The 20,197-nt window shown below is 44.8% G+C and overlaps 1 protein-coding gene across 5 annotated transcripts in view; it reads left to right on the plus strand.

Annotated features, from left to right (window-relative positions):
• GEN1 (GEN1 Holliday junction 5' flap endonuclease) overlaps positions 1-15,338 on the plus strand; it is a 48,521-nt gene extending 33,183 nt beyond the window's left edge. For all 5 annotated transcript variants that reach the window (XM_077311202.1, XM_077311193.1, XM_077311210.1 and 2 more), the window contains 4 exons: positions 3,903-4,033; positions 6,660-6,721; positions 7,382-7,525; positions 8,766-15,338. In XM_077311202.1, coding sequence (XP_077167317.1) covers positions 3,903-4,033; positions 6,660-6,721; positions 7,382-7,525; positions 8,766-10,144 — 1,716 coding nt within the window. In that variant the 3' untranslated portion in view covers positions 10,145-15,338. The remainder of the gene's footprint in view (positions 1-3,902; positions 4,034-6,659; positions 6,722-7,381; positions 7,526-8,765) is intronic.
• The last annotated feature ends 4,859 nt before the right edge of the window (positions 15,339-20,197 follow it).

The following is a 20,197-nucleotide window of genomic DNA, read 5'->3' on the forward strand; positions in this document are numbered from 1 at the left end:
CTAATTCCATTGCAAAGTGACTCGTGAATTTTGACATCCTGGTTTCATGGAAGTTAACACAACGTGCTGAAGCTGCATTTTTCACGAAATGACTTAGAAAAAGTACCTGATCGAAAATGTTTTGGCTAGGGTGTTGATAAGCTCCCCATGGGGTGAGCATGTTATTTCTGTATTGAGAGATTTTGATTGCCTTTTAGTATATTATTTATTTATTCAATTTGTATACCACTTCTCACTGAAGTGCTGGTTTTGAGCACTAAAGCCCATAATGGTTTGTGGCCAAGATATATGAAGAACCATTTGCTTCTATATTGTCCAGCCAGTTTTGGTCATTGAATGCATCTATGGGGACTGTGCTCTTTGTGCCTCCAATGAGTTAGGGGGAGGTGAGATGGGAGAGAGCTTTTTGAACATGGTGTGTGATGATTCTGGAACAGCTTCCCCTTACAGGCTTAGTTGGTGCTGAAATTTCTGTTTCACTTAGCATTAGTATATTGTTGACGTATTGTTCTGTTGTTGTCCTTGTTTGGATGCTCTTGAGTTTAATGTGTATTTATTTTATTTGCTAGGCATCCCTCCATAACATCACCTTTTTTCTCTAACTAAGATAAGATGTTTTGTCTATTCCAAACCCCCTTGTTAGTAGTTATTTTATAGATCCTGCTTTTCATTATCTGAAGTAGTAAAGTAACAGTAAAGCATTAGTAAAGTTGTAGTGAAGCAATAGTAAACTTATAGCGAAGTGATAGTAAAGTATTAGTAAAGCAGTAGTAAAGTATTAGTAAAGTGATAGTAAAGCAGAAGTGAAGTAACAGTGAGGCGGTGGCAAAGTATTAGTGAAGTGATAGTTAAGCAGTAGTAAAGTCATAGTAAGGCAATAGTGAAGTTGTAGTGAAGTGATAGTAAAGATGTAGTAAACCCGTAGTGAAGTTGTATGGTGATAGTGAAGTGGTAGTAAAGTGATAGTAAAGCAATAGTAAAGTGGTGGTCACTTCACCACCACTTTACTACGACTTTACTACTGCTTTATTATCACAAGTGATAGTGAAGCTATAGTGAAGTCATAGCAAGGCAATGGTAAACTAGTAGTAAAGTGATAGTAAAGCAGTAGTAAAGCTGTAGTGAAGTAGTAAAGTGATAATGCCGCTGTAGTGAAGTGATAACGAAGCAGTGGTAAAGTAGTAGTAGAGTAATAGTAAGGTAATAGTGAAGTTGTAGTAAGGCAATAGTGCAGTGTTGGTGAGGTGATAGTAAAGCAGTGGTAGAGTCATGGTAGTAAAGCGATAGTAAAGTATTAGTGAAGTGATAGTGAAGCAGTAATAAAGTTGTAGTAAAGCAATAGTGAAGTATTAGTAAAATGATAGTGGTGTTAGTGATGTATTAGTAAAGCAATAGTAAAGTATTAGTAGAGTAATAGTAAAGTGAGCAATAGTAAAGTATTAGTAAAGTAATAGTAAAGTGGTGGTGAAATGGTTGTAAAGTGGTAGTAAAGTAATAGTAAGGTAATAGTAAAGTAGTTATGAAATAATAATAAAATGGTAGTAAAGTAGTAGTGAAGTGGTAGTGGTGGTAGTAGTCTTGCACAAGTCTTGTACTACTAGTAGTAGTAGTACTGGTAGTAGTTGTAGTAGTAGTAGTAGTCATAGTCGTAAAATGTTCTAGCATTTGGTTTCAAAAGGCAAAGATGTCTTGCCAAGTCTATTGCCTTAGTAACTAATATCATACACTGGGTGTGCTTACTATAATAGCTATTTATTTGTATATCTAAAAATGTAGAGCTGCCTTTCCTAATTGCCTTGTTCTCCTTCCTGAGCTGCCTGTAGCTTTTGGACTTCTTATAGCAAGCTGTCTAGAAACATGCTTTCCATTGCTGCCTCTGAAGATTCAGGTCATTGCGATGCTGGGAATATTTATCTATTAATACTGTGTAATTTCCATGGTGATAGTTTCCTTCTTGACAGATATTGTATGCAGGACTGGAATTTTGCAGTTAGCTGATCACGTGTGCTGAATTCAGTTTGCCGAGTACAGCTTTCCCCCAAAAGTTCTTTAAACCTTGAAAGGACAATATTGTTTCAGAAAGTAACACTGAATCATAGCAGTGTATGAAATAATTAACACCCTCAGATGGCAGCCTTTTAAATATTTGAAGATGGTTATCAGATCCCCTCTCATTCGTCTCCTCTCCAGGCTAAACAGACCAAGCTCTCCCAACCTTTCTTCATATGTCTTGGTCTCCAAACCCCTCACCATCTTTGTTGCCCTCTTCTGAACACGCTGCAGTCTGTCTACATCCCTCTTCAACTGGGGTGCCCAAAACTGAACACAGTACTCCAAGTGAGGCTGAACCAGAGCAGAATGAAGTGGTACCATCACCTCCCATGATCTGGACACGATACTCCGTTTGATACCTTTTTAGCCACCGAGTCACACTGTTGAGTCATGTTCAATGTGTGATCTGCTAAAACTCCTAGATCCTTTTTGCACTTGCTACTGCCAAGACAAGTCTCCCCCATCTTATATTGGTGGATTTGGTTTTTCCTACCTAAATGCAGAACTTTACATTTGTCCCTATTGAACATTTTATTCCGTTTAGCCCACTTCTCGAGCCTATCAAGACTTTTCATTTCTTTTGGCTATAGATGTAGTCTTTGTGCGTTTTTCCTTGATAATATCTATTTGTAATCTGTAGCTCTTCTATTTCCTGTGTACTTGAACGTAGCAGTGCAAATCTGTTATTTACTTGTTGTTATTAGCCAGCAGTGTATCCAATGCCTATATAAAGGTAAAGGTATCCCCTGTGCAAGCACCGAGTCATGTCTGACCCTCGGGGTGACACCCTCTAGCATTTTCATGGCAGACTCAACACGGGGTGGTTTGCCAGTGCCTTCCCCAGTCATTACCGTTTACCCCCCAGCAAGCTGGGTACTCAAGTTACCGACCTCGGAAGGATGGAAGGCTGAGTCGACCTTGAGCCGGCTGCTGGGATCGAACTCCCAGCCTCATGGGCAGAGCTTTCAGACTGCATGTCTGCTGCCTTACCATTCTGCACCACAAGAGGCTCATACAGCTATTTTTCTGACACACATGAGATACGCTCTCAGCACAGAATTATATAATAGCGAAAAGTGGAGGTGGTCTCCAAAAAGGATAAAATTTACATATATTTGTTGGAGCCGTAATTTACAGATCCCATTCAACCACTCAGCTACACTTTATAAAGAGTTTAATATAAATATTTTTAATAGAGAGTGTATTATCACAGTTCGGACCACTGAGGAAGACCCAGTAGGTTCGAAACGCGTTTGGTCTTATGTGCTGTTAGTTCTGTATAGTTTTTATTAAGTTTTTATTATGTTATTAATTGTGCACTATAATAAATAATTAACAAGTTTTACATTATTTTATGGTACAGCTCAACCTCTGAGTTCCTTCCCACTCTCAGATGAAGTCAAGGTCCCTACATGTCTAGAAAGTTCTGCAGGTTTGCAGAAAAATATAACTTTGTAAACAAAACAAAAGCAGTAAAAAAAAATCATAAAAGTACAGCCAGCTGAGAACTAGATATGCTCCAGAAAAGGGGAAACGTTGAAAGCAGCTAAGGGCCTATTTAAAAAAGGGAAAAATTAGCTTGCTCAAATGCTTGAGTGCTTCGAAAATCTTGTAAGATTACGAAGGGTAGTCGGGATTCTCAAGTTGTTTGCCCCTCCCATGGTTCCTTGTGGGCCCCCATCTCATTGTAATGCTTTTGTTCTATGTTGTATTGGGTGTCATCAGTTTCTTAATGTGGTTCCCCCCCTCTTTTTGCCTGTTAGTTTGCCTGCGTTTTCTTTACGCACATGTGTTACATGACATATTAATATTTTGAATGGGCTTGTTTAAAATATTGCTCACACTTGCAGAGGTTCGCGTCTGAGAAAATGGACTGGCCCAGGCACTATGCGTGCGAGAAGCTGTGTGCTCTTCTGGCGTACTACGACATGAACAGAAGGAAGGCTGGCCACACCGACCCATGGCAGCTGCAGGCTCTTCGGTAATCTCATTTTGAAAGTTGTTAGAATTCATTCTGTGTTCCTCTCCATATCCGTCCAAAGAGAAAATGCACCGTGTTTCTAACATTATGAAAGGGCGAAAGACACTTTTTCCTTTCCCCTTTAGCTAGATTTCACCTTTGCAGAAACTTTAAATCAGTCCTCGGGTTCTAACCTTGAAAAATTCAGCATGTGCAGTTATTTACTTCCTTTGTCCTTCTCCCCCAGTGGGGACCCAAAGCTGTTGACATCATTCCCTTCCCCTCTACTTTTATCCTCACAACAACCTTGTATTGATTTAGGGCTATTATAAGCTTCTTCTTTCAATACAGGCCCAGATTGGCTTACACTGTACAAAATATACCCAGATGAAGTGTCACAGATATTGTGAGGTTGGATTATTTTGCAATTACTGCTTGCCTCGTTCGTAAGGCAGAGCAGGTGGCAACATCTCAGCCCTTGACGGGACAGTCTATCCACAGAGAGGCAGGCACTCGCTTCCTTCCTGTGAGGCAGGTGTGGTTGAGAGCGAGTGGCATTCAAATGTAGGTCTCCCAGATCCTAGTTCAACACTTTAATAATCATTGGCATGCAGACTTCATGACCCCATTTAGGAGCCAAAGAATCATGCGCTTAGTTCAGAGACTGCTTCAGGTTTGACTTTTAGGCTTGCCACAGAGCCAGTTTCTCCTCAAGCTGAGGGGCAGTTCTGTTCTAGTTTTAAGTTGTTCTACCCTTAGGTTTGCCACAGAGCTAGTTTAGTCTGCAAAACACACATACAAACACACACACATATATATATAAGTTCTTTGTAAAAGTCATTTGTAAAAGCTATTTTGGATCCTTACTGGGGAGAAAGGCAGATGGGAAAAGAAAGAGAGAGAGAAGCAAGCAATGGAAAATCTCATGGCCAGGAGCAAGCAAGAGAAGGCTTTTCCTGCCTCCCAGAGATGGAGGCTTCTGGGGAAGGGTTGCCAACCCTGGGTTAAGAAATTCCTAGAGAACTGGGGTGGAGCCTGGGAAGGAGAGAATTGGGGGGTGGGGGGAGCTCAGCAGCAATATGATTCCATCCAGCCCACTTCTTGAAGTCAGGCTGCTGCCCTTCTACTGCCCCCAAATTCCTCCCCCTCCCCCCTACTGCCCCCAAATTCCTCACTGCCCCTGGATCCTTCCGTTGCCCCCCTGGGGGGATGTACTGCCCAGTTTGGGAATTTTTAGACTAGAGGAAGCTGCCTTCCTTCAGTCTGTGGAACTATGCAGATCAGTCGTCAACAATGCCCTCTTCTAGTGGGGATTACCCGTGAAAAGCTGTGGACATGGCCAAAGTGACCTTGTAAATATGGGAGTAAATTTGTAAGCGGGCTTACGGACCAAGGCTAAGTCATAGTGAGTACAGATCTGCTGCTCTGCGGTATTTTCCCACTTTTGAGAAGTGGTTTTGGGAAGATTTGCCACTGTTCCTTATCATGAAAGACTTTGTCCACATAGAGTCAGAAATCTTGAATCTGTATCCCATGTTTTTCTTTATGGTGACTTCTATGTTAAACTGCAGGATTCTTTAATTAGCCCCTTCTGCACAACTTTCATGGGTATCCCAATAAGAGACCTGTTTTATATCTTCTGTTGGGCCAGCACCCTTTCATTACTTGTTTACTAGTAAACTAGTAAAAGAGCCTCTTGTGGTGCAGAGTGGTAAGGCAGCAGAAATGCTGTCTGAAGCGATGTCCATGAAGTTGGGAGTTTGATCCCAGCAAGCCAGCTCAGCCTTCCATCCTTCCGAGGTCGGTAAAATGAGTACCCAGCATGCTTGCTGGGGGGTAAACGGTAATGACTGGGGAAGGCACTGGCAAACCACCCCGTAATGAGTCTGCCATGAAAACGCTAGAGGGCGTCACCCCAAGGGTCAGACATGACTCGGTGCTTGCACAGGGGATACCTTTACCTTTTAATATATCTTCTATTTGGATTGTTAGAGGCTTTCACAGCCGGAGTCAACTGGCTATTGTGGGTTTTCTGGGCTGCGTGGCTGTGGTCTGGTAGTTTTGGTCCCTGACGCTTCTCCAATAACTGTGGCTGGTATCTTCAGAGGTAGACAGGAGAGCTATCTTGCCATGCCCTACCTCTCAAGATGCTAGCCACAGTTGTTGGCAAAATGACCAGATCACGGCCACCCAGCCCGAAAAACCCGCAACAGCCAGTATCTTCTAATTGCTGTGAGGAAGCACAAGGTTAAATCCTCTGATGGGGAACGCCTCCCTTTGTAATGCCCAAATTGTACTTGCTTTCTTCTTTTTGTTATGTTTATAGTTTATGCCAATGAAGGTCCCAAACTGAACCTAGAAGTGCACTCATATGAGTGGGGCTGATTATACCTTAAAGACTCATATGATTCACATACATTCTTCAGCCTTTTGAGGGGGGTTGTCGCCAAGGCAAGCAACTCGCCATATTCACATAGCTGGTTCTTCGGTGGTTGCTGTTTTTTGAGTAGCATTAGATACACGGGACGTTTATCCCTCCCCACACACATCCTTAAATGTTACACGTTGTGTCAATTTTACAATCCTAAGCAGTTTTTCTTTCAGCATTGGTTAATACTGCTGTGATTGTTTTCTCCTCCTTTCACAGGATAGTCAAGACGCGAACGAAAAACGGGATTCCTTGTTTTGAAATTGAGTGGCAAAAGCCAGGTGGGTGCTGTTCTCTCTATGGGGGTTATCACACAATGCTTGAAATACGGGGGATGCAGTATGTACGAGTCCTGTCAAGAGAGACCACTTTCAAAATACCGCAGTATTAAAAATGAAAGAAGAATGGCCCTGGATTTCCAGAACATCTGTTTGGGGAGACACTGAGACCAGAGCTAGATTTTCATATCTTGGCATCAAACAATGTTCCTGTTCCTGATCAACACACATCACATTCTGGCCTTTTCCCTTTCTCACCACACCATCTCAAGTAACCAAAGACATCAACTTTTAAAATAAGTTTGTCTGTCATACTATGTCACCATCACTTTTAAACTGAGATTCTGCGCATAGTTGTTGCCATAGGTCCAGCTTATTCCTCTTTATGTTGCCCCCCGGAAATGGTGGCCCCATTGTTTATGGGATTCATACAAGATAATTATAGATAAGGCTCAGAGATTGCCTGTGACTGCCAAACTGTGACGACGGATTCCTACCACGTGGCTTCTTCATTCAGAATCAATAGGAAAGATCCATAATCAATAACTCGCTTTTCTTTTAAAGGCAGAGTTATGGGCAGAACCCTCCAGTCTGTAGCTCTGGTGCTGCTGTTTTTAAAAGAATCTGATAGCATGCTTCGATGTCTTTTGCGTATTCATCCAGAGCATTATGCAACAGCGGATGATCAGCCTGCAGAACCTTTTATAAAAACAACGGAAGAGTCGTCGTTATTTCAGGCAGCTTACCCGGAAATCGTTGCCCTCTATCAAATGGAGAAGTTGGAAATTTGCAAAGGAAAAAAGAAAGGTGAGCTTGTTTTAGTCTCTCCCTCCCCCCTCTCTTTGTCTCCCTCCCCTCTCCCCTTCTCCCTCTCCCTCCCTCTCCCTCTCCCCCTCTCCTTTTCTCTCTTCTATTACTCTCTCTCTCCCTCCCTCTCCTGCTCCCTCCCTCTCTCCCTTTCTCTTTTTTACAGCTAGTACATGCTTGCTGAAGAGCCTCTTGTGGCGCAGAGTGGTAAGGCAGCCGTCTGAAAGCTTTGCCCATAAGGCTGGGAGTTCAATCCCAGCAGCCGGCTCAAGGTTGACTCAGCCTTCCATCCTTCCGAGGTAAAATGAGTACCCAGCTTGCTGGGGGGTAAATGGTCATGACTGGGGAAGGCACTGGCAAACCACCCCGTATTGAGTCTGCCATGAAAACGCTGGAGGGCGTCACCCCAAGGGTCAGACATGACTCGGTGCTTGCACAGGGGATACCTTTACCTTTACCTTTACATGCTTGCTAAGCGCAGATTGTTGTATTGTTCCATGGAACTGCCAAGTCTTCTACAGAACTTTATGCATTTTCATCAACAGAACTTTACCACAAAGTCACCTGTCCTTCACTTGAATTGGAAGGAAGAGGCTACTTCTTTTTTGTGGGTAGTCAAACTGTGGCCCTCCAGAGGTCCATGGACTACAATTCCCATGAGACCCTGCCAGCAAATGCTGGCAGAAGCTCATGAGAATTGTAGTCCATGGACTTCTGGAGGGCCACAGTTTGACTACCCCTGATCTAGAACATTGTTCCAATATATAGTAACAGCAGCAAGGATTGTTTTTGCTAAGAAATGGGAAGATCCACAATGTCAACAATACAGGACTGGCTATTTGAACCAAGAGAGCTTGCTGAGATGGCCAAATTGGCTACCTTAATGAAAGAAAACTCAGTAGCCCCTGTTGGAATTTTTGCGACAGAGAGACAAAAATGACTTACTAACCGAACGCTCTGAAAATTAAGCTTAATGTGTTTAACAAGAGAATGTAAATGTATTAACGGATTGTATTACTGGAAGATAGAGGAGAAAATGGAAAACAATTATGGTATAGTGCTCTTGCAGAAAACTGTGCTTTCAGTATTATTGTTTTGTCCTTTATTTTGTTATTTATTTTCTTCTCTAAGAATATCTCACTCTGCTATCTTTTATTAATAAAAATCTTTAATGAAATAATTAAAAAAAAACAAAGACTAAAGCCATTTCACAAGCTTTTGTTGTATTTTGTTCTCGTAGGCCAAAGGGCAAAGCTTAAAAAGAAAGAAGACTCAGCAGGCGACGGCGAAGTTGTGGATCTTCTCTCTCGGCTGAACCTGCAGTCGTCGCGTGAGATCTTTCCCCATCATAATCCCAAGTGTGATTTCAAATCTGATCTCCAAGCATTGCCAAACCCTAAATCTCAGCCCCCATTTGGGCCTGTAAGTTTTCCTGCCAAAACCTTACCAAGTCCAAGTCCACCTTCTCCCTTGCTTGTAGCTCCTTCACAAAATGCACGGAATCAATGCGACTCCGGTGGCCGACTGGTCTCACAAGCAGAATGTACCGACCCCGCCATGGACTCTCGTGCTTCCTCTGCAATTGCTAATCTGCAGATGAGTGACATTGACTGGGAGGGCACCTCCTTCAGGATTTCTCCAGCCCGTGTTAATTCTTGTTCAGAATCCGAGTGGCAGACATGCTCCACGGGACCGTGTAGACCCCCACTCTATGACACAACAGACATTACCCCGCTGCTTTCTAATTCTGCACAACGTAATCAAGATCTACCCAGCAGTACGGCCTGCTCTGTTCCAGGCCGCAGCCTTCCTGAAGGACAAAATCGTCTATCGTCAAAAGGGCAAATAATTCCAAAGCTTTCTGCTCCGGAAAGTTTTACCAGGGATCCGAAAGTCTCTCCGCTGAGCGCTTTGCCAATGACAGAACAAACGAAAGGAACTTCTAGCCCTGAGGGTGAATTTTCAGATGTCTTAACTCAGCGAAATGACAGCATTCAAAAGACTGAAACGGTGATACCTCGAAAAAATCCAAGGGAATTCATCTTGGGAAACAATACCAAGCTGCCCAAGCAATCTAAATATGCGTCACAAAACCCCACTGACTCCAGCGCTTCCAGGTCTGTGGGTGTGTGTACTGAAACCATACAGCCAATGTCCTCTGGAAAGGAGCCAGCAACCTTGTTTCCTAAGCCAGCAAAGGATCTAAACAACGGCCAGACGAGAGAAGTCTTCGCACACAAGAGCGTGAAAAACTCATTTAAGAGCGTGTGTCAAAGTGGGTACTCTTCGAGTGAAGACAGTGATGCGGGAAATGTGCAAGGTGGGGGTCCCCGGTGGCAAAAGAAGCATAGCCTGGTCCAGCTGAAGGACAAGTGTCACATGAAAAGAGGTGACAGCAAACCAAAGCTTGAAATTAAGCGAAAGGGGAAGGTCCCCGGCCCAAGTTTATTCGTGGACGAGCATCCAAAACTGGCCTCTGTTGAGCATCTTCAGCGTTCTCCAAGCCCTATCAACCTGTCATGCCCTCCTCTCCAAGACAGTGGACATGGGGCTGATGAGTGGGTCGACAGCCCTCTGCCCCTGTCTGAAAGATTGAAACTAAGGCTGCAGAGCCATTAAAAATTACTCGTCCTTTCATTATGCCGGACGTTTCTGATTGTGGTCTCCTCCCAATTCATAGGCGGAAGCTCCAAGGAGAGCCTAAGAAAAGGGCAGCTCAAAGTCTGAGATGGAAACGTTCCCCAAACCCTTCAAACCAACATTAAAGCGGCTCCGTGTAGCCCTTGACACAGACAAGCCATAAACGGCATAGAAAAACAACCACGCCGCAATGCCAGGAGGCCACTCCATTAAGAAGCACACCTTTTCTTGATCCTCACCAGCAAACGTCTCACTGCCTAAGCCCATTGCTTGTATGCAGCCGGATGGACAACAGCGTGGTGCTGATATCTGATACGTATACACATACAAGCTTCCTCCAGGCAGGGCGCTTGTGCTGTCTGACTTCTTCCTGGGGACAAGTCAAGGAGAGCGCTTCTAGGGCAGTGAATTCATTCCTGATTGGTTGGTATCAGGAGCCCCTTTTCTCAGGAGGCGTTGTCTACCGCCTCACACCATAGCGGGACATGGGCTACGTCATCGGGTTCCTTGTGACCAAATTCAGCTCAAGCCAGTCACAGGTGGCCTTTCCAGAACACCTTGCAGCTCAGCTTGAATAGGCTGCTGGCCTGTCTGTTTGGGGGGGGGGGGGACGTGAACACTATAAAAATGTGGATGTTGTGTTCTAGGGAAAACAAGTAAATCAGCACCATTGGAATAGATTAGCGGTAAATGCTGATTTAAATTTTTTCGCAGTAGTAGCTCTTGTTTTGAATCAGTGAGCTGCAGCTCCAAGTAGGATTGTGAGCTTCGGCCGCCGAAATGGTCGTTTAAACCCGAAGCAGCCAGTGCCATGGGGGGAGGGGTGGCACCAGTGGCAGTACGCAACCGGGCGCCCGTACACAGGCGCAGAGCGGTGCGCCTGCATGCGTGCACTGACTGGCGCACCAGCGCCACCCCTTCCCCCGTTCCGTGGCACTGGCTACTTTGGGCTCGAATGGCCACTTTGAAGGCCAAAGCGCACAATCCTACTCTGAAGTACTGGATTTAGATATCAAAACAGAATGATATTGAGGTGCCTTTCACTTCCAGGCTTAGGGGATCACTTCAAAGCCTAAGGTCAGTGAGTGTGGAGTTATGTAATATTTTCCCGATAATTGCATGCACCGAAAGAATTCCAATTAGTGTATTTGGAATTGTACACTCAGGACCCAATTTATGATTTCTGTAGATTTCCAAGGATGCTGAATTGTAGCCTTAGCACAGAACATTTATAAAGCGTTATGCAACTGTGAACCATGTTTTTCACGAGGCCTTCATTTGGACACAGTTTAGCCAAGACAGGGCTCCAAATATCAGTAGTTTAAATCAGTGGTCTGCAACCTTTTTTTGGTTGCAGCCCGTTGCCAAGGGGTGGGGGGAGAGGGCAATCCGGGGGCCACCGTGCATGCGTGGCAGCCCCACGCAAACACGCATGCGCAACCTGCCGCACATGCGTGACCTGCCGCATATGCTCGTTTGCACCTGCTGGGTGCGCAAACATGCATGCGCGGGGCTGCATGCTGGCGGCCGCGCTTCCCTCTCCCTGACCCCCCGCAGCAAGAAGCTCGCTGGGCTGCGAGATAATCAGCCACTTCGGCAGCCAATTTGCTTGTGGCCTGGCGAGCTTCTCGCTGCGGGGGGTGGTGGAGAGAGGGAGCCGCGGCCCGCTGCTAAGGCTCTCGTGGCCTGCAATCAGGCCACAGACTGGGGGTTGATGACCCCCGGTTTAAATGACGCTCAAAGTTATGCCTAGCATAGATACTATTTCCCTAGAATTGTTTCCCCCAGTGCTGAACGGCATATGACTTAACATCATTGTGTTATTTTCACTGGTCTTAATAAAAGGATTGTTTCGAGATTAGCCAGCACAGCTACCTGCAACCTCTGCCTGTTCTGGGATTACCTGCACGTGGCTAGTAGCTTTCCTCAGCTGTAGGAAAAACAATGTAGGAAGACATCATGTGGTTTCTCAGGCCACTAAAATGGGCTTGCATTGGCTCTTTAACTGGTGCATTGATCAAAATTAATCTCCAGTATTGTTAATGCAGATTCTTTTTAAGTTGATGCCCTAGTAGGTCAGGCTTTCTCGACCAGGGTTTCTTCGCAGCCCTGGAGGGGTTTCCTGAATGGAAGGGAGTTAATGTATATTTTTATATTTTTTTAAAAAGACTGCCCTAGGTAAAGAGTCAGTGGTGATTCTCTCAGCCTAACTTACTTATATGAAGATTAACTCCCCAGCACTGCAGCAGCCTAAATGGCTAGTGTTTGGATGTGAGACCATCTAGGAAGACCTGAGTTGCTGTGTTGAGGAAGGCAATGGCAAGCTACCCCTGCACAACTCTCCCCTTGAAAACCTCTTGTGAAGTCACCGTAAGTCACTTGAGACTTGATGGCACTTAGTAAATGTCCTTACTGTTAATGGAATGTTACGGCTGCTCTTTGGCCTCATAAGGGAGCTGTGACTTCTGTTAAACCATTGACCAGCTTTTGTATTTGAAGCTGGAAAGCTGCCAGTGTCCTCTTCGTCCCCTCCCCCCATCTTCTTAGAAGACCGGAGGTGCAACTTGATACTTGCTCCACACAGCCTGCCTAAGTATTCCAACCTTCCAGGCGTTTTGTTACGATACATACAATGGAGGAAGGGGTCCCCATGGATACTGCCCTGAGGTCCCTCGGGGAAAGATGGGATCAAAATGTGAAAGAGACTTTAAGAACGTCTGCTGAAACCTCTCACCCCTACCTCTTGTTATTTTTTGGAAGATATCCAACCACATTTGTTTATTCATTTGTCATGCGGTGGTTATAGTGCAACAAGGAGATCCTAGGATTGTCTGGCAGCCAGGCAAGAGCTGTCCAGAGGTGTCTTGCCATTGCCTGCCTCTGTGTCAGGACCCCTAGTCTTCCTTGGAGGCCTCCCATCCAACTACTAGCTAGGGTCGCCCCTGCTTTGCTTCCGAGATCTGATGGGATGAAGAGCGCTGAAGAACTTGGAAAATTTGCACGCCATTTTGTGTTACTTCGGATGGTCTTAATAAATGGTTGTGACATGGCTTTTGGTTTTGGATTGTGCTTTGGACCACAATGGGGCTAATCTGCAACCACCCTCCCATGCCGTGTACATAATGTGGCCGGGTTATATCGAGATACCACTCTTGACAGGTTTCTAGGTTACTGCAATTATATCACAGACTAGGGACAAAGCCCATTGCATTCAGGAATACATGCTTGATTGGGGATGGGGGTGGAAGAATTCTGCAGATGGCCTCCCCCTCCCCCCAGGACCTGGAAAGGCTGCAGGCTGGAGGCCCCAGGAAGGGAACTCACTGGCAGGGGCAGCTCTCACGCAGGAGGGATCTGCAGCCTCCGAGCCTCAGAGGGAAGTGGAAGGAGGTGGAGTTGGTCAGGAGTGGGGGACGGAAGGCGATTGGCTGGCTGCTTGACAGACAGTTGGAGGAGGAGGCACTCAGGGGCAGGACAGCCGCCCTGAGTTGTTGTTGAGCATTGAGTGGCATTTAAGCCATGAGATACGCTCCTCCAAGGCCTTACCAGAAATATATTATGAGGAACAGATACTATTATTATAGTATTTTTATTTATAGGTTGCCCCTCCCTATGAGCAGGGTTGGGACAGCTTACAATAAAATTTTTAATCATAACATAAGTAAAATCCATTAAAAGCATTGCAGGTTAAAATTATCGATTGCTCTTCCCTTCCCGTAGATCCCCTGGCATCTTATATCAGTTTCTTCTGTTCTATGATGGGAGAGCTTTCTGTGCGGGGGATCTCATCCAGTTGGAGAAGCAGCAGCAAGAGAGATGGGAGGTGGAGGGAGGCCCATTCTTGTTCTTATCCTGGTCTCAACTGCAGGCCTGGTGGAAGAGCCCCATTTGCAGCCCCTGCAGAACTTTACCAATTCCAGTAGGGCCCTGATCTCCACCAGTAGCTCATTCCACCAAGCAGGAGCCACGGCCACGAGAGCCCTGGCTCTAGTTGAAGCCTGTCCCGATTTCTTTTGGATAGTAGTTTGCCTGTTGCTTCCCATTTCCATGGTGATTGCTTCATGCAAAAATGTAAACGTTCCTTCAATATTACTGAATAAGATTTAACCACATGGTTAACTATCCTATTGAAGGAAGGGAACTTCAGATTAATTTTAAGGTTTTGGTAAGCCCTTTAAGCTCAAGGTTTTGGTAATCACCTTTAAGGCCATACGTGGTCTGGGCTGAGTATATCTGAGAGACCGCCTCCCTGCCTGTACCCTCAGAAGAGCAATACGCTCCGCCACCTCCAACAGGCTTTGGATCCCTGGCATGTCAGGCCTCAACAAGGGCCAGGGCCTTTTCTTAGAAGACCTGGCCCCCACCTGGTGGATTGAGCTCCCTGGAGAGATCAGGGCCCTGCCGGAACTTCCACGATTCCGCAGGGCCTGCAAAAAGGAGCTCTTCCTCCAGGCATTTGGTGGGGCCGACTGAGCCATAATATCTACAGGTCCCCGTCCCCGTCCCCCCCCCCAGACTGAGAGATTGAACCTACCAAGGGAGTGTCAAAGTTATTGTTGAAATACTGTTCTAGTTCTAGTTGGTATGTTATTGTTATATTGTTATATTGATTTTGATAGTGTTCTATGTGAATGTTCCAAAATGTTTTATGTAAACCGCCCAGAGCCGTAGGGAAGGGCGGTATAAAAATATAAATGAACAAACAAATAAATAAATAAATAAAATTATTCAACTTTGGCTAGGTTATATCCTACATTTGCAAAGCCAGATCCTGATAAATGCCAAACTTGAAAGGAAAATGACTGACCATCAGAAAATGCTTTCTAATAATGAAGTGGCACCTCCGTTCCCATCATTTGAATCCATTGCTCCTAGTCCTTGCCTCTAAAACGGTGCCCCTATTAGTTCCCTTCTGGGAGATCTGCCCATTCGCAGGTCTCTCATACAGGAAGGAATATGCCAAAAATTATTGGGTTGTCAAAAGCATGTATTAAACTGCATAGGGCATTTTCCTGTGCCTCCAGCTAGATGACTGTACAGAAGCATATCTTGAGACTGTTGAGGGCAATCTTCATGTTAACTCAGTGCAATATCTAGAGAATGATATTCATGTGGGCAGCCGTGTTGGTCTGAAGAAGTACAACAAAATTTGAGCCCGATGGTACCTTTAAGACCAACGAAGCTTTATTCAAGGCGTGAGGAAGTGTGCATGTACACGAAAGTCCACGCCTTGCATAAATCTTTAATCTTAAAGGTGCCATTGGACTCAAATTTTGTTGAACAGAATGACCGCTCTTTCAAATCAATTGGAAAATTATGCAATTGTTACTACAGAAAATCACAGAAGAATGATTGGGTTTTTTTTATATCCCACTTTTCACTCCCCAAAGGAGCCCCAAAACAACTTACAAGCACCTTTCCCTTCCTCTCCCCACAACAGATGCCCTGTGAGGTAGGTGGGGCTTAGAGAGCTCTGACAGGACTATGAGAACAGCCCTAAAAGAACTGTGACTGTCACTCAGCCGGCTGCATGTGGAGGAGTGGGGAATCAAACCCAGCTCTCCTGATTCGAGTCCTCTATTCTTTAACCACTACATCATGCTGGCTCTGAGACTCTTACAGACTCTTTTAACACAGTGCCTTTTAGCTCATGGAAGATGAATTTGCTTTAGATTCACCAAGGAAGCTTCCTATTAGGGCTTCCTATTAGGGCTGCTTAGGGCTGATCCTGCGTTGAGCAGGGGGTTGGACTAGATGGCCTGTATGGCCCCTTCCAATTCTATGATTCTATTTTTAATAGGAAGTGGAGGATTAGATCAAGATTTCCAGGGACATGACAAGATTTCCTCTGCAAACACACTCTCAAGGTCCCTGCCTGGAGCTAGAGAGCTTCACTGCTCGAAGGGTGAGGGGGGCCAATCTTGACCAGTTCCACTGGCTGCATGAATACCTCCCCTCCCTCATGCCACATGGCATACTTTCTTCTAATCTGGACTTCTAATCTGGGAAGCCAGGTTCGATTCTGCACTCCCCCACATGCATCCAGCTGGGTGACCTTGGGCTCGCTGGTGCTGATAAAGCTGTTCTGACCAAGCAGTGATATCAGGGCTCTCTCAGCCTCACCTACCTCACTGGGTGTCTGTTGTGGGGAGAGAAAAGGGAAGGCAGTTGTGAGCCACTTTGAGACTCCTTCGGGTAGAGAAAAGTAGCATATAAGAACCAACTCTTCTTCTTGAAGGATTTCCTTTTTAGAGGTCTGCTCAGCAGGACATTGCTTACAAAAAAACAAAATATTCTGTAAAGTTGCTCCATTGGTGGAAACCTGGGCTTCAGCCTCATGATGATTTGGCTAAGTTTTTTTATTTGTTGTGGAACTGTAGGTCCTTGAGGCAAAGGGAAGCTGGTGGAAAGTAATAGCTACACATTTAAACAGTGTTAGAGACACAAAGTGTTCGTTTCCTGAGGGGCAAAGTGCTAAATCTACCACTGGTGTTTTACGGTTTTACCAGTAGCACCTAGCCTACAACAGATCTAGTAATATTGCTAAATGCAGCTTCCTTTCATCTGTCGATGTAAAATAGCAGAGCTTAACACCTCCTTAGACATGAAAAGGTTTTTACCTTGACTTGAGATAACGGCTCCCATTAATCTTTTTCAACTGTGAGCTTTCCACATTCCCTTAACAGCCCTGTGCTACTGCTCGGTTCTCAGAGATGGAGTCGAGTTATTCCTGATTATAATTATGAGAAGCGTTCCAGAAAGTTCCCTTGAAGGGATTGTTTTCCCACTCTGATATATGCCATATTTTTTAGCAAAGAAAATGATTGTTTTTCTCTGAAAGGTATGCCAGGCATCAGTTGATTTCTTTTTATTAAAAAAGAAAAAATAATCGCTATCTGGCACTTTGATTAGACTTTAGTGAAACAGCCTTTCCTCAGCACCTCTGTCTTTTGTGAGAAAGTTCTGTGGAAATGAAAAATGAACCATTAACTTTTCCCAAACCTCTGTTTAAAGCGCCAATTTCCTTTGGCTGAATGTGTGCCTGGGGTTCTATCAAGTACCCCCCAAGGGCAATTCCATAATGAACCACCGCAACCTCTTTATTATTGTTGTTGTTGTTATTATTATTTTGAATTATTTCCCACCACTCCCAAATGGCTCGTGGTGGGTTACAGTGTCTTAAAAACCCCATTAAAACTCCCATTAAAAGACTTTAAAATGTCACAACATGGCGGCTACTCAATTTAGTAGATTGAGAAGGCTGAAATTCCTTATTCATGACTTATTTGTGAATTCAACGCTGGCACAAGAACTGGGCATTAGACCGGGAAACAGCATGTATCCCCTCAAAGGGAAGAGACTCCTGAATGTGAGGATTTGTGATTTACTGTGGTCCAAACCTTATTTTGGGGCACCGAGCTTTGAAACTCTCCTCAATGTTTTCGGGGGTGAATTCACAGATAGGGAGTGAATAAGGAAGCAGGAACCAACTGGGAGCTCGGTATCTGTGACATCCTGGTCGATTGCCAGTATACTCAAATTGTTGATGCATCTCAAGATATTGCTGTTGATGCATCTCAAGAAGATAAAGGGTAATCCTTAGAACTGGATTTTGCATATTATTTGAGGGAATGTGTAATTCAGGCTTAGAGAGTGGAGCTAATGCTGCTCCAAACATCAAGAGCCTAGAGAGGAGACGACTAAGAGGGGATCTGATAACCACCTGCAAGTATTTATAAGGCTGCCATGTAGAGGATGGTCCCTCTTGCCCTGGAGGGATGGGCCAGAACCAACAGGATGAAATTAATTCAAAGGAAATTCTGTCTAAACATCCGGAAGAAGTTCCTGACAGAGCGGTTTCTCAGTGGAACAGGCTTCCACGGGAGGTGGTGGGTTCTCCATCTTTGGAGATTTTTAAACAGAGGCTTGATAGCCGACGGAGAGGCTGATTCTGTGAAGATTCAAGGGGGTGGCAAGTTACAGGGGATGAGTGATAGGGTTGTGAGTGTCCTGCATAGTGCAGCGGGTTGGACTAGATGACCCAGGAAGTAGCTTCCAACTCTATGATTCTATGATTTCATGTACTAATGAAGGATTTAAATTTTTCTGAGTGTTTCCCAAATTCTGTATCTGGCACACTGGTTTGGTTTTTCTTTCTTCAGAATCTGAGCATGTTTTACCCTGTACTTAAATATAAGTACATTTTCTTGATTAATTCTCAGACTACTGGAAGTGCAATGGAAATCCTCCTTCCAAATGAGGGCTAGCACTGCCAGTTTCTGGCATCTCGCTCTCAGTTTGGTCAAGGATGAGACCAGCTTTTTTGGCAATGATACATCTTGGATTATCCTTTGCTTGCCAGCTATGATGTAGGCTGAATCATGGTCTCCCAGTACTGCATTGGGCTGATCCTTAGAATTATATCACTGCTCATATATTGTTCAGAACACCATGGGGAGATTTGAAGGCTATATGGGCTCTACTGAAAGTCTTTGCAGGTCTTTGAACAAGCAATACATGCACGAAACCTTTAGGAAAGCTGGAGATCCCTCAGGGACTGAATGCGGCTATCATAGCATAGTGTGTCTTGTTTAATTGAGTTAATTGACTGTAAGATTACCTTGGTTGGAAGACGTATTGGTCATTCCTTTTTTTTTAAATCATTGTGCTGTAAATGAATTAATCTGGGGGGCAAATAATGCTGCTTTGAAGCAGAGGCTATAGATGAGAGGTGCCATAGCTCAGTGGTAGAACATCTGCTTGAAAGGCAGAAGGTTCCAGGTTCAATCCCAAGCCTTTCCAAATAAAAGCACCAGGTATCAGGCAATGTGAAATACCTCTGCCCAAGAATCTGGAGAGCTGCTGCCAGTCTGATTTGGCTTTGAGGACCTTGATGGACCACTGTACTGAGGCAGATTCCAGTGTCAATGTGATGCCATGCTAAATCCTTGCAGCCCTACAAAATATCTGTGAAGCTCTCAAATTCAGACTTGATGTTATAGGATAGCAATCCCCAACCTGTGGGTCGTGGACCACATGTGGTCCGTCAACTAATTGGAGGTGGGCCGCAAAGGACGCCTTCTCCCCTCCCCCCCCCCGGCCCTTTACTTCATCCCCCCCCGGCCCTTTCCAACACACTTTGGGTGTCATTGTCTCCCATCACTCCCAGATGGGACTATCTCGTTGCAGAGAAACAAGCTCAGGGTTCCCATTGATTTGTCATTGTCATGAATTAAAATTTCCATGAAAATAAAATGTTCCTTATGTTCATTGTTGTGGCGTGTCTGTATCTTATTTCGAAGGGATGTTTAAACATTACCATAGTGATCAGAGAGCATTAGGGCAGTGGTTGAGAGTAGAGGAGTAAACTACCCCACCCACCGGGCCTCAGTAAAAGGCGTTGAGTGGTCCCCAGTGAGTGGTACCTGGCGTTGAGTGGTTCCTGGTGATAAAAAGGTTGGGGACCACTGTTATAGGAGATACATGCCTAGCACCTACCCCATCCCCCCTTTCAGGGAAAGACTCTAACATGAGGTTGCATATTGCACACTGTTTCTCTGCCCCTCAACATCATGCACACCCCACAAATTCCAGATAAGGGATTAATGTGGAGTAGGAGGATATCCCATCACATACAAAGCTAGATCCAGGCAAGTTTCCCAGCTTCCCATTGCAAACCCCTGACCTGCATCTTGAGCCATTCCTAAAGGTATTTTGAGGGGAGATCAGTGGGCTACAGTGGGAGGCTATAAAGCAAAACAGTTCCATCCTGCTGACTGAAGAGTCTTCCATAGTGGAAAATCTTATCTGGACCCAAGCCCCAATCTTTCACTATATGTTACTGGGGAAAAACCAGGAATGGGGAGAAGGTTGGTCATGACACACACATGAACCTCCCTGCCACCCCATGTACTTAGGCTTAAATATGTTGTGTATATCCTAACACTTTGGGCAAGGAGCACAGAGTATTCCTGCATTCCCTTCTGTTCCTGCAGTTCTTCCTGATCTTTGGAAGGAACTGGGGTGAGAAAG

Source organism: Paroedura picta, chromosome 1 (genome assembly GCF_049243985.1).
Source record: "Paroedura picta isolate Pp20150507F chromosome 1, Ppicta_v3.0, whole genome shotgun sequence".
NCBI lineage: Eukaryota > Metazoa > Chordata > Lepidosauria > Squamata > Gekkonidae > Paroedura > Paroedura picta.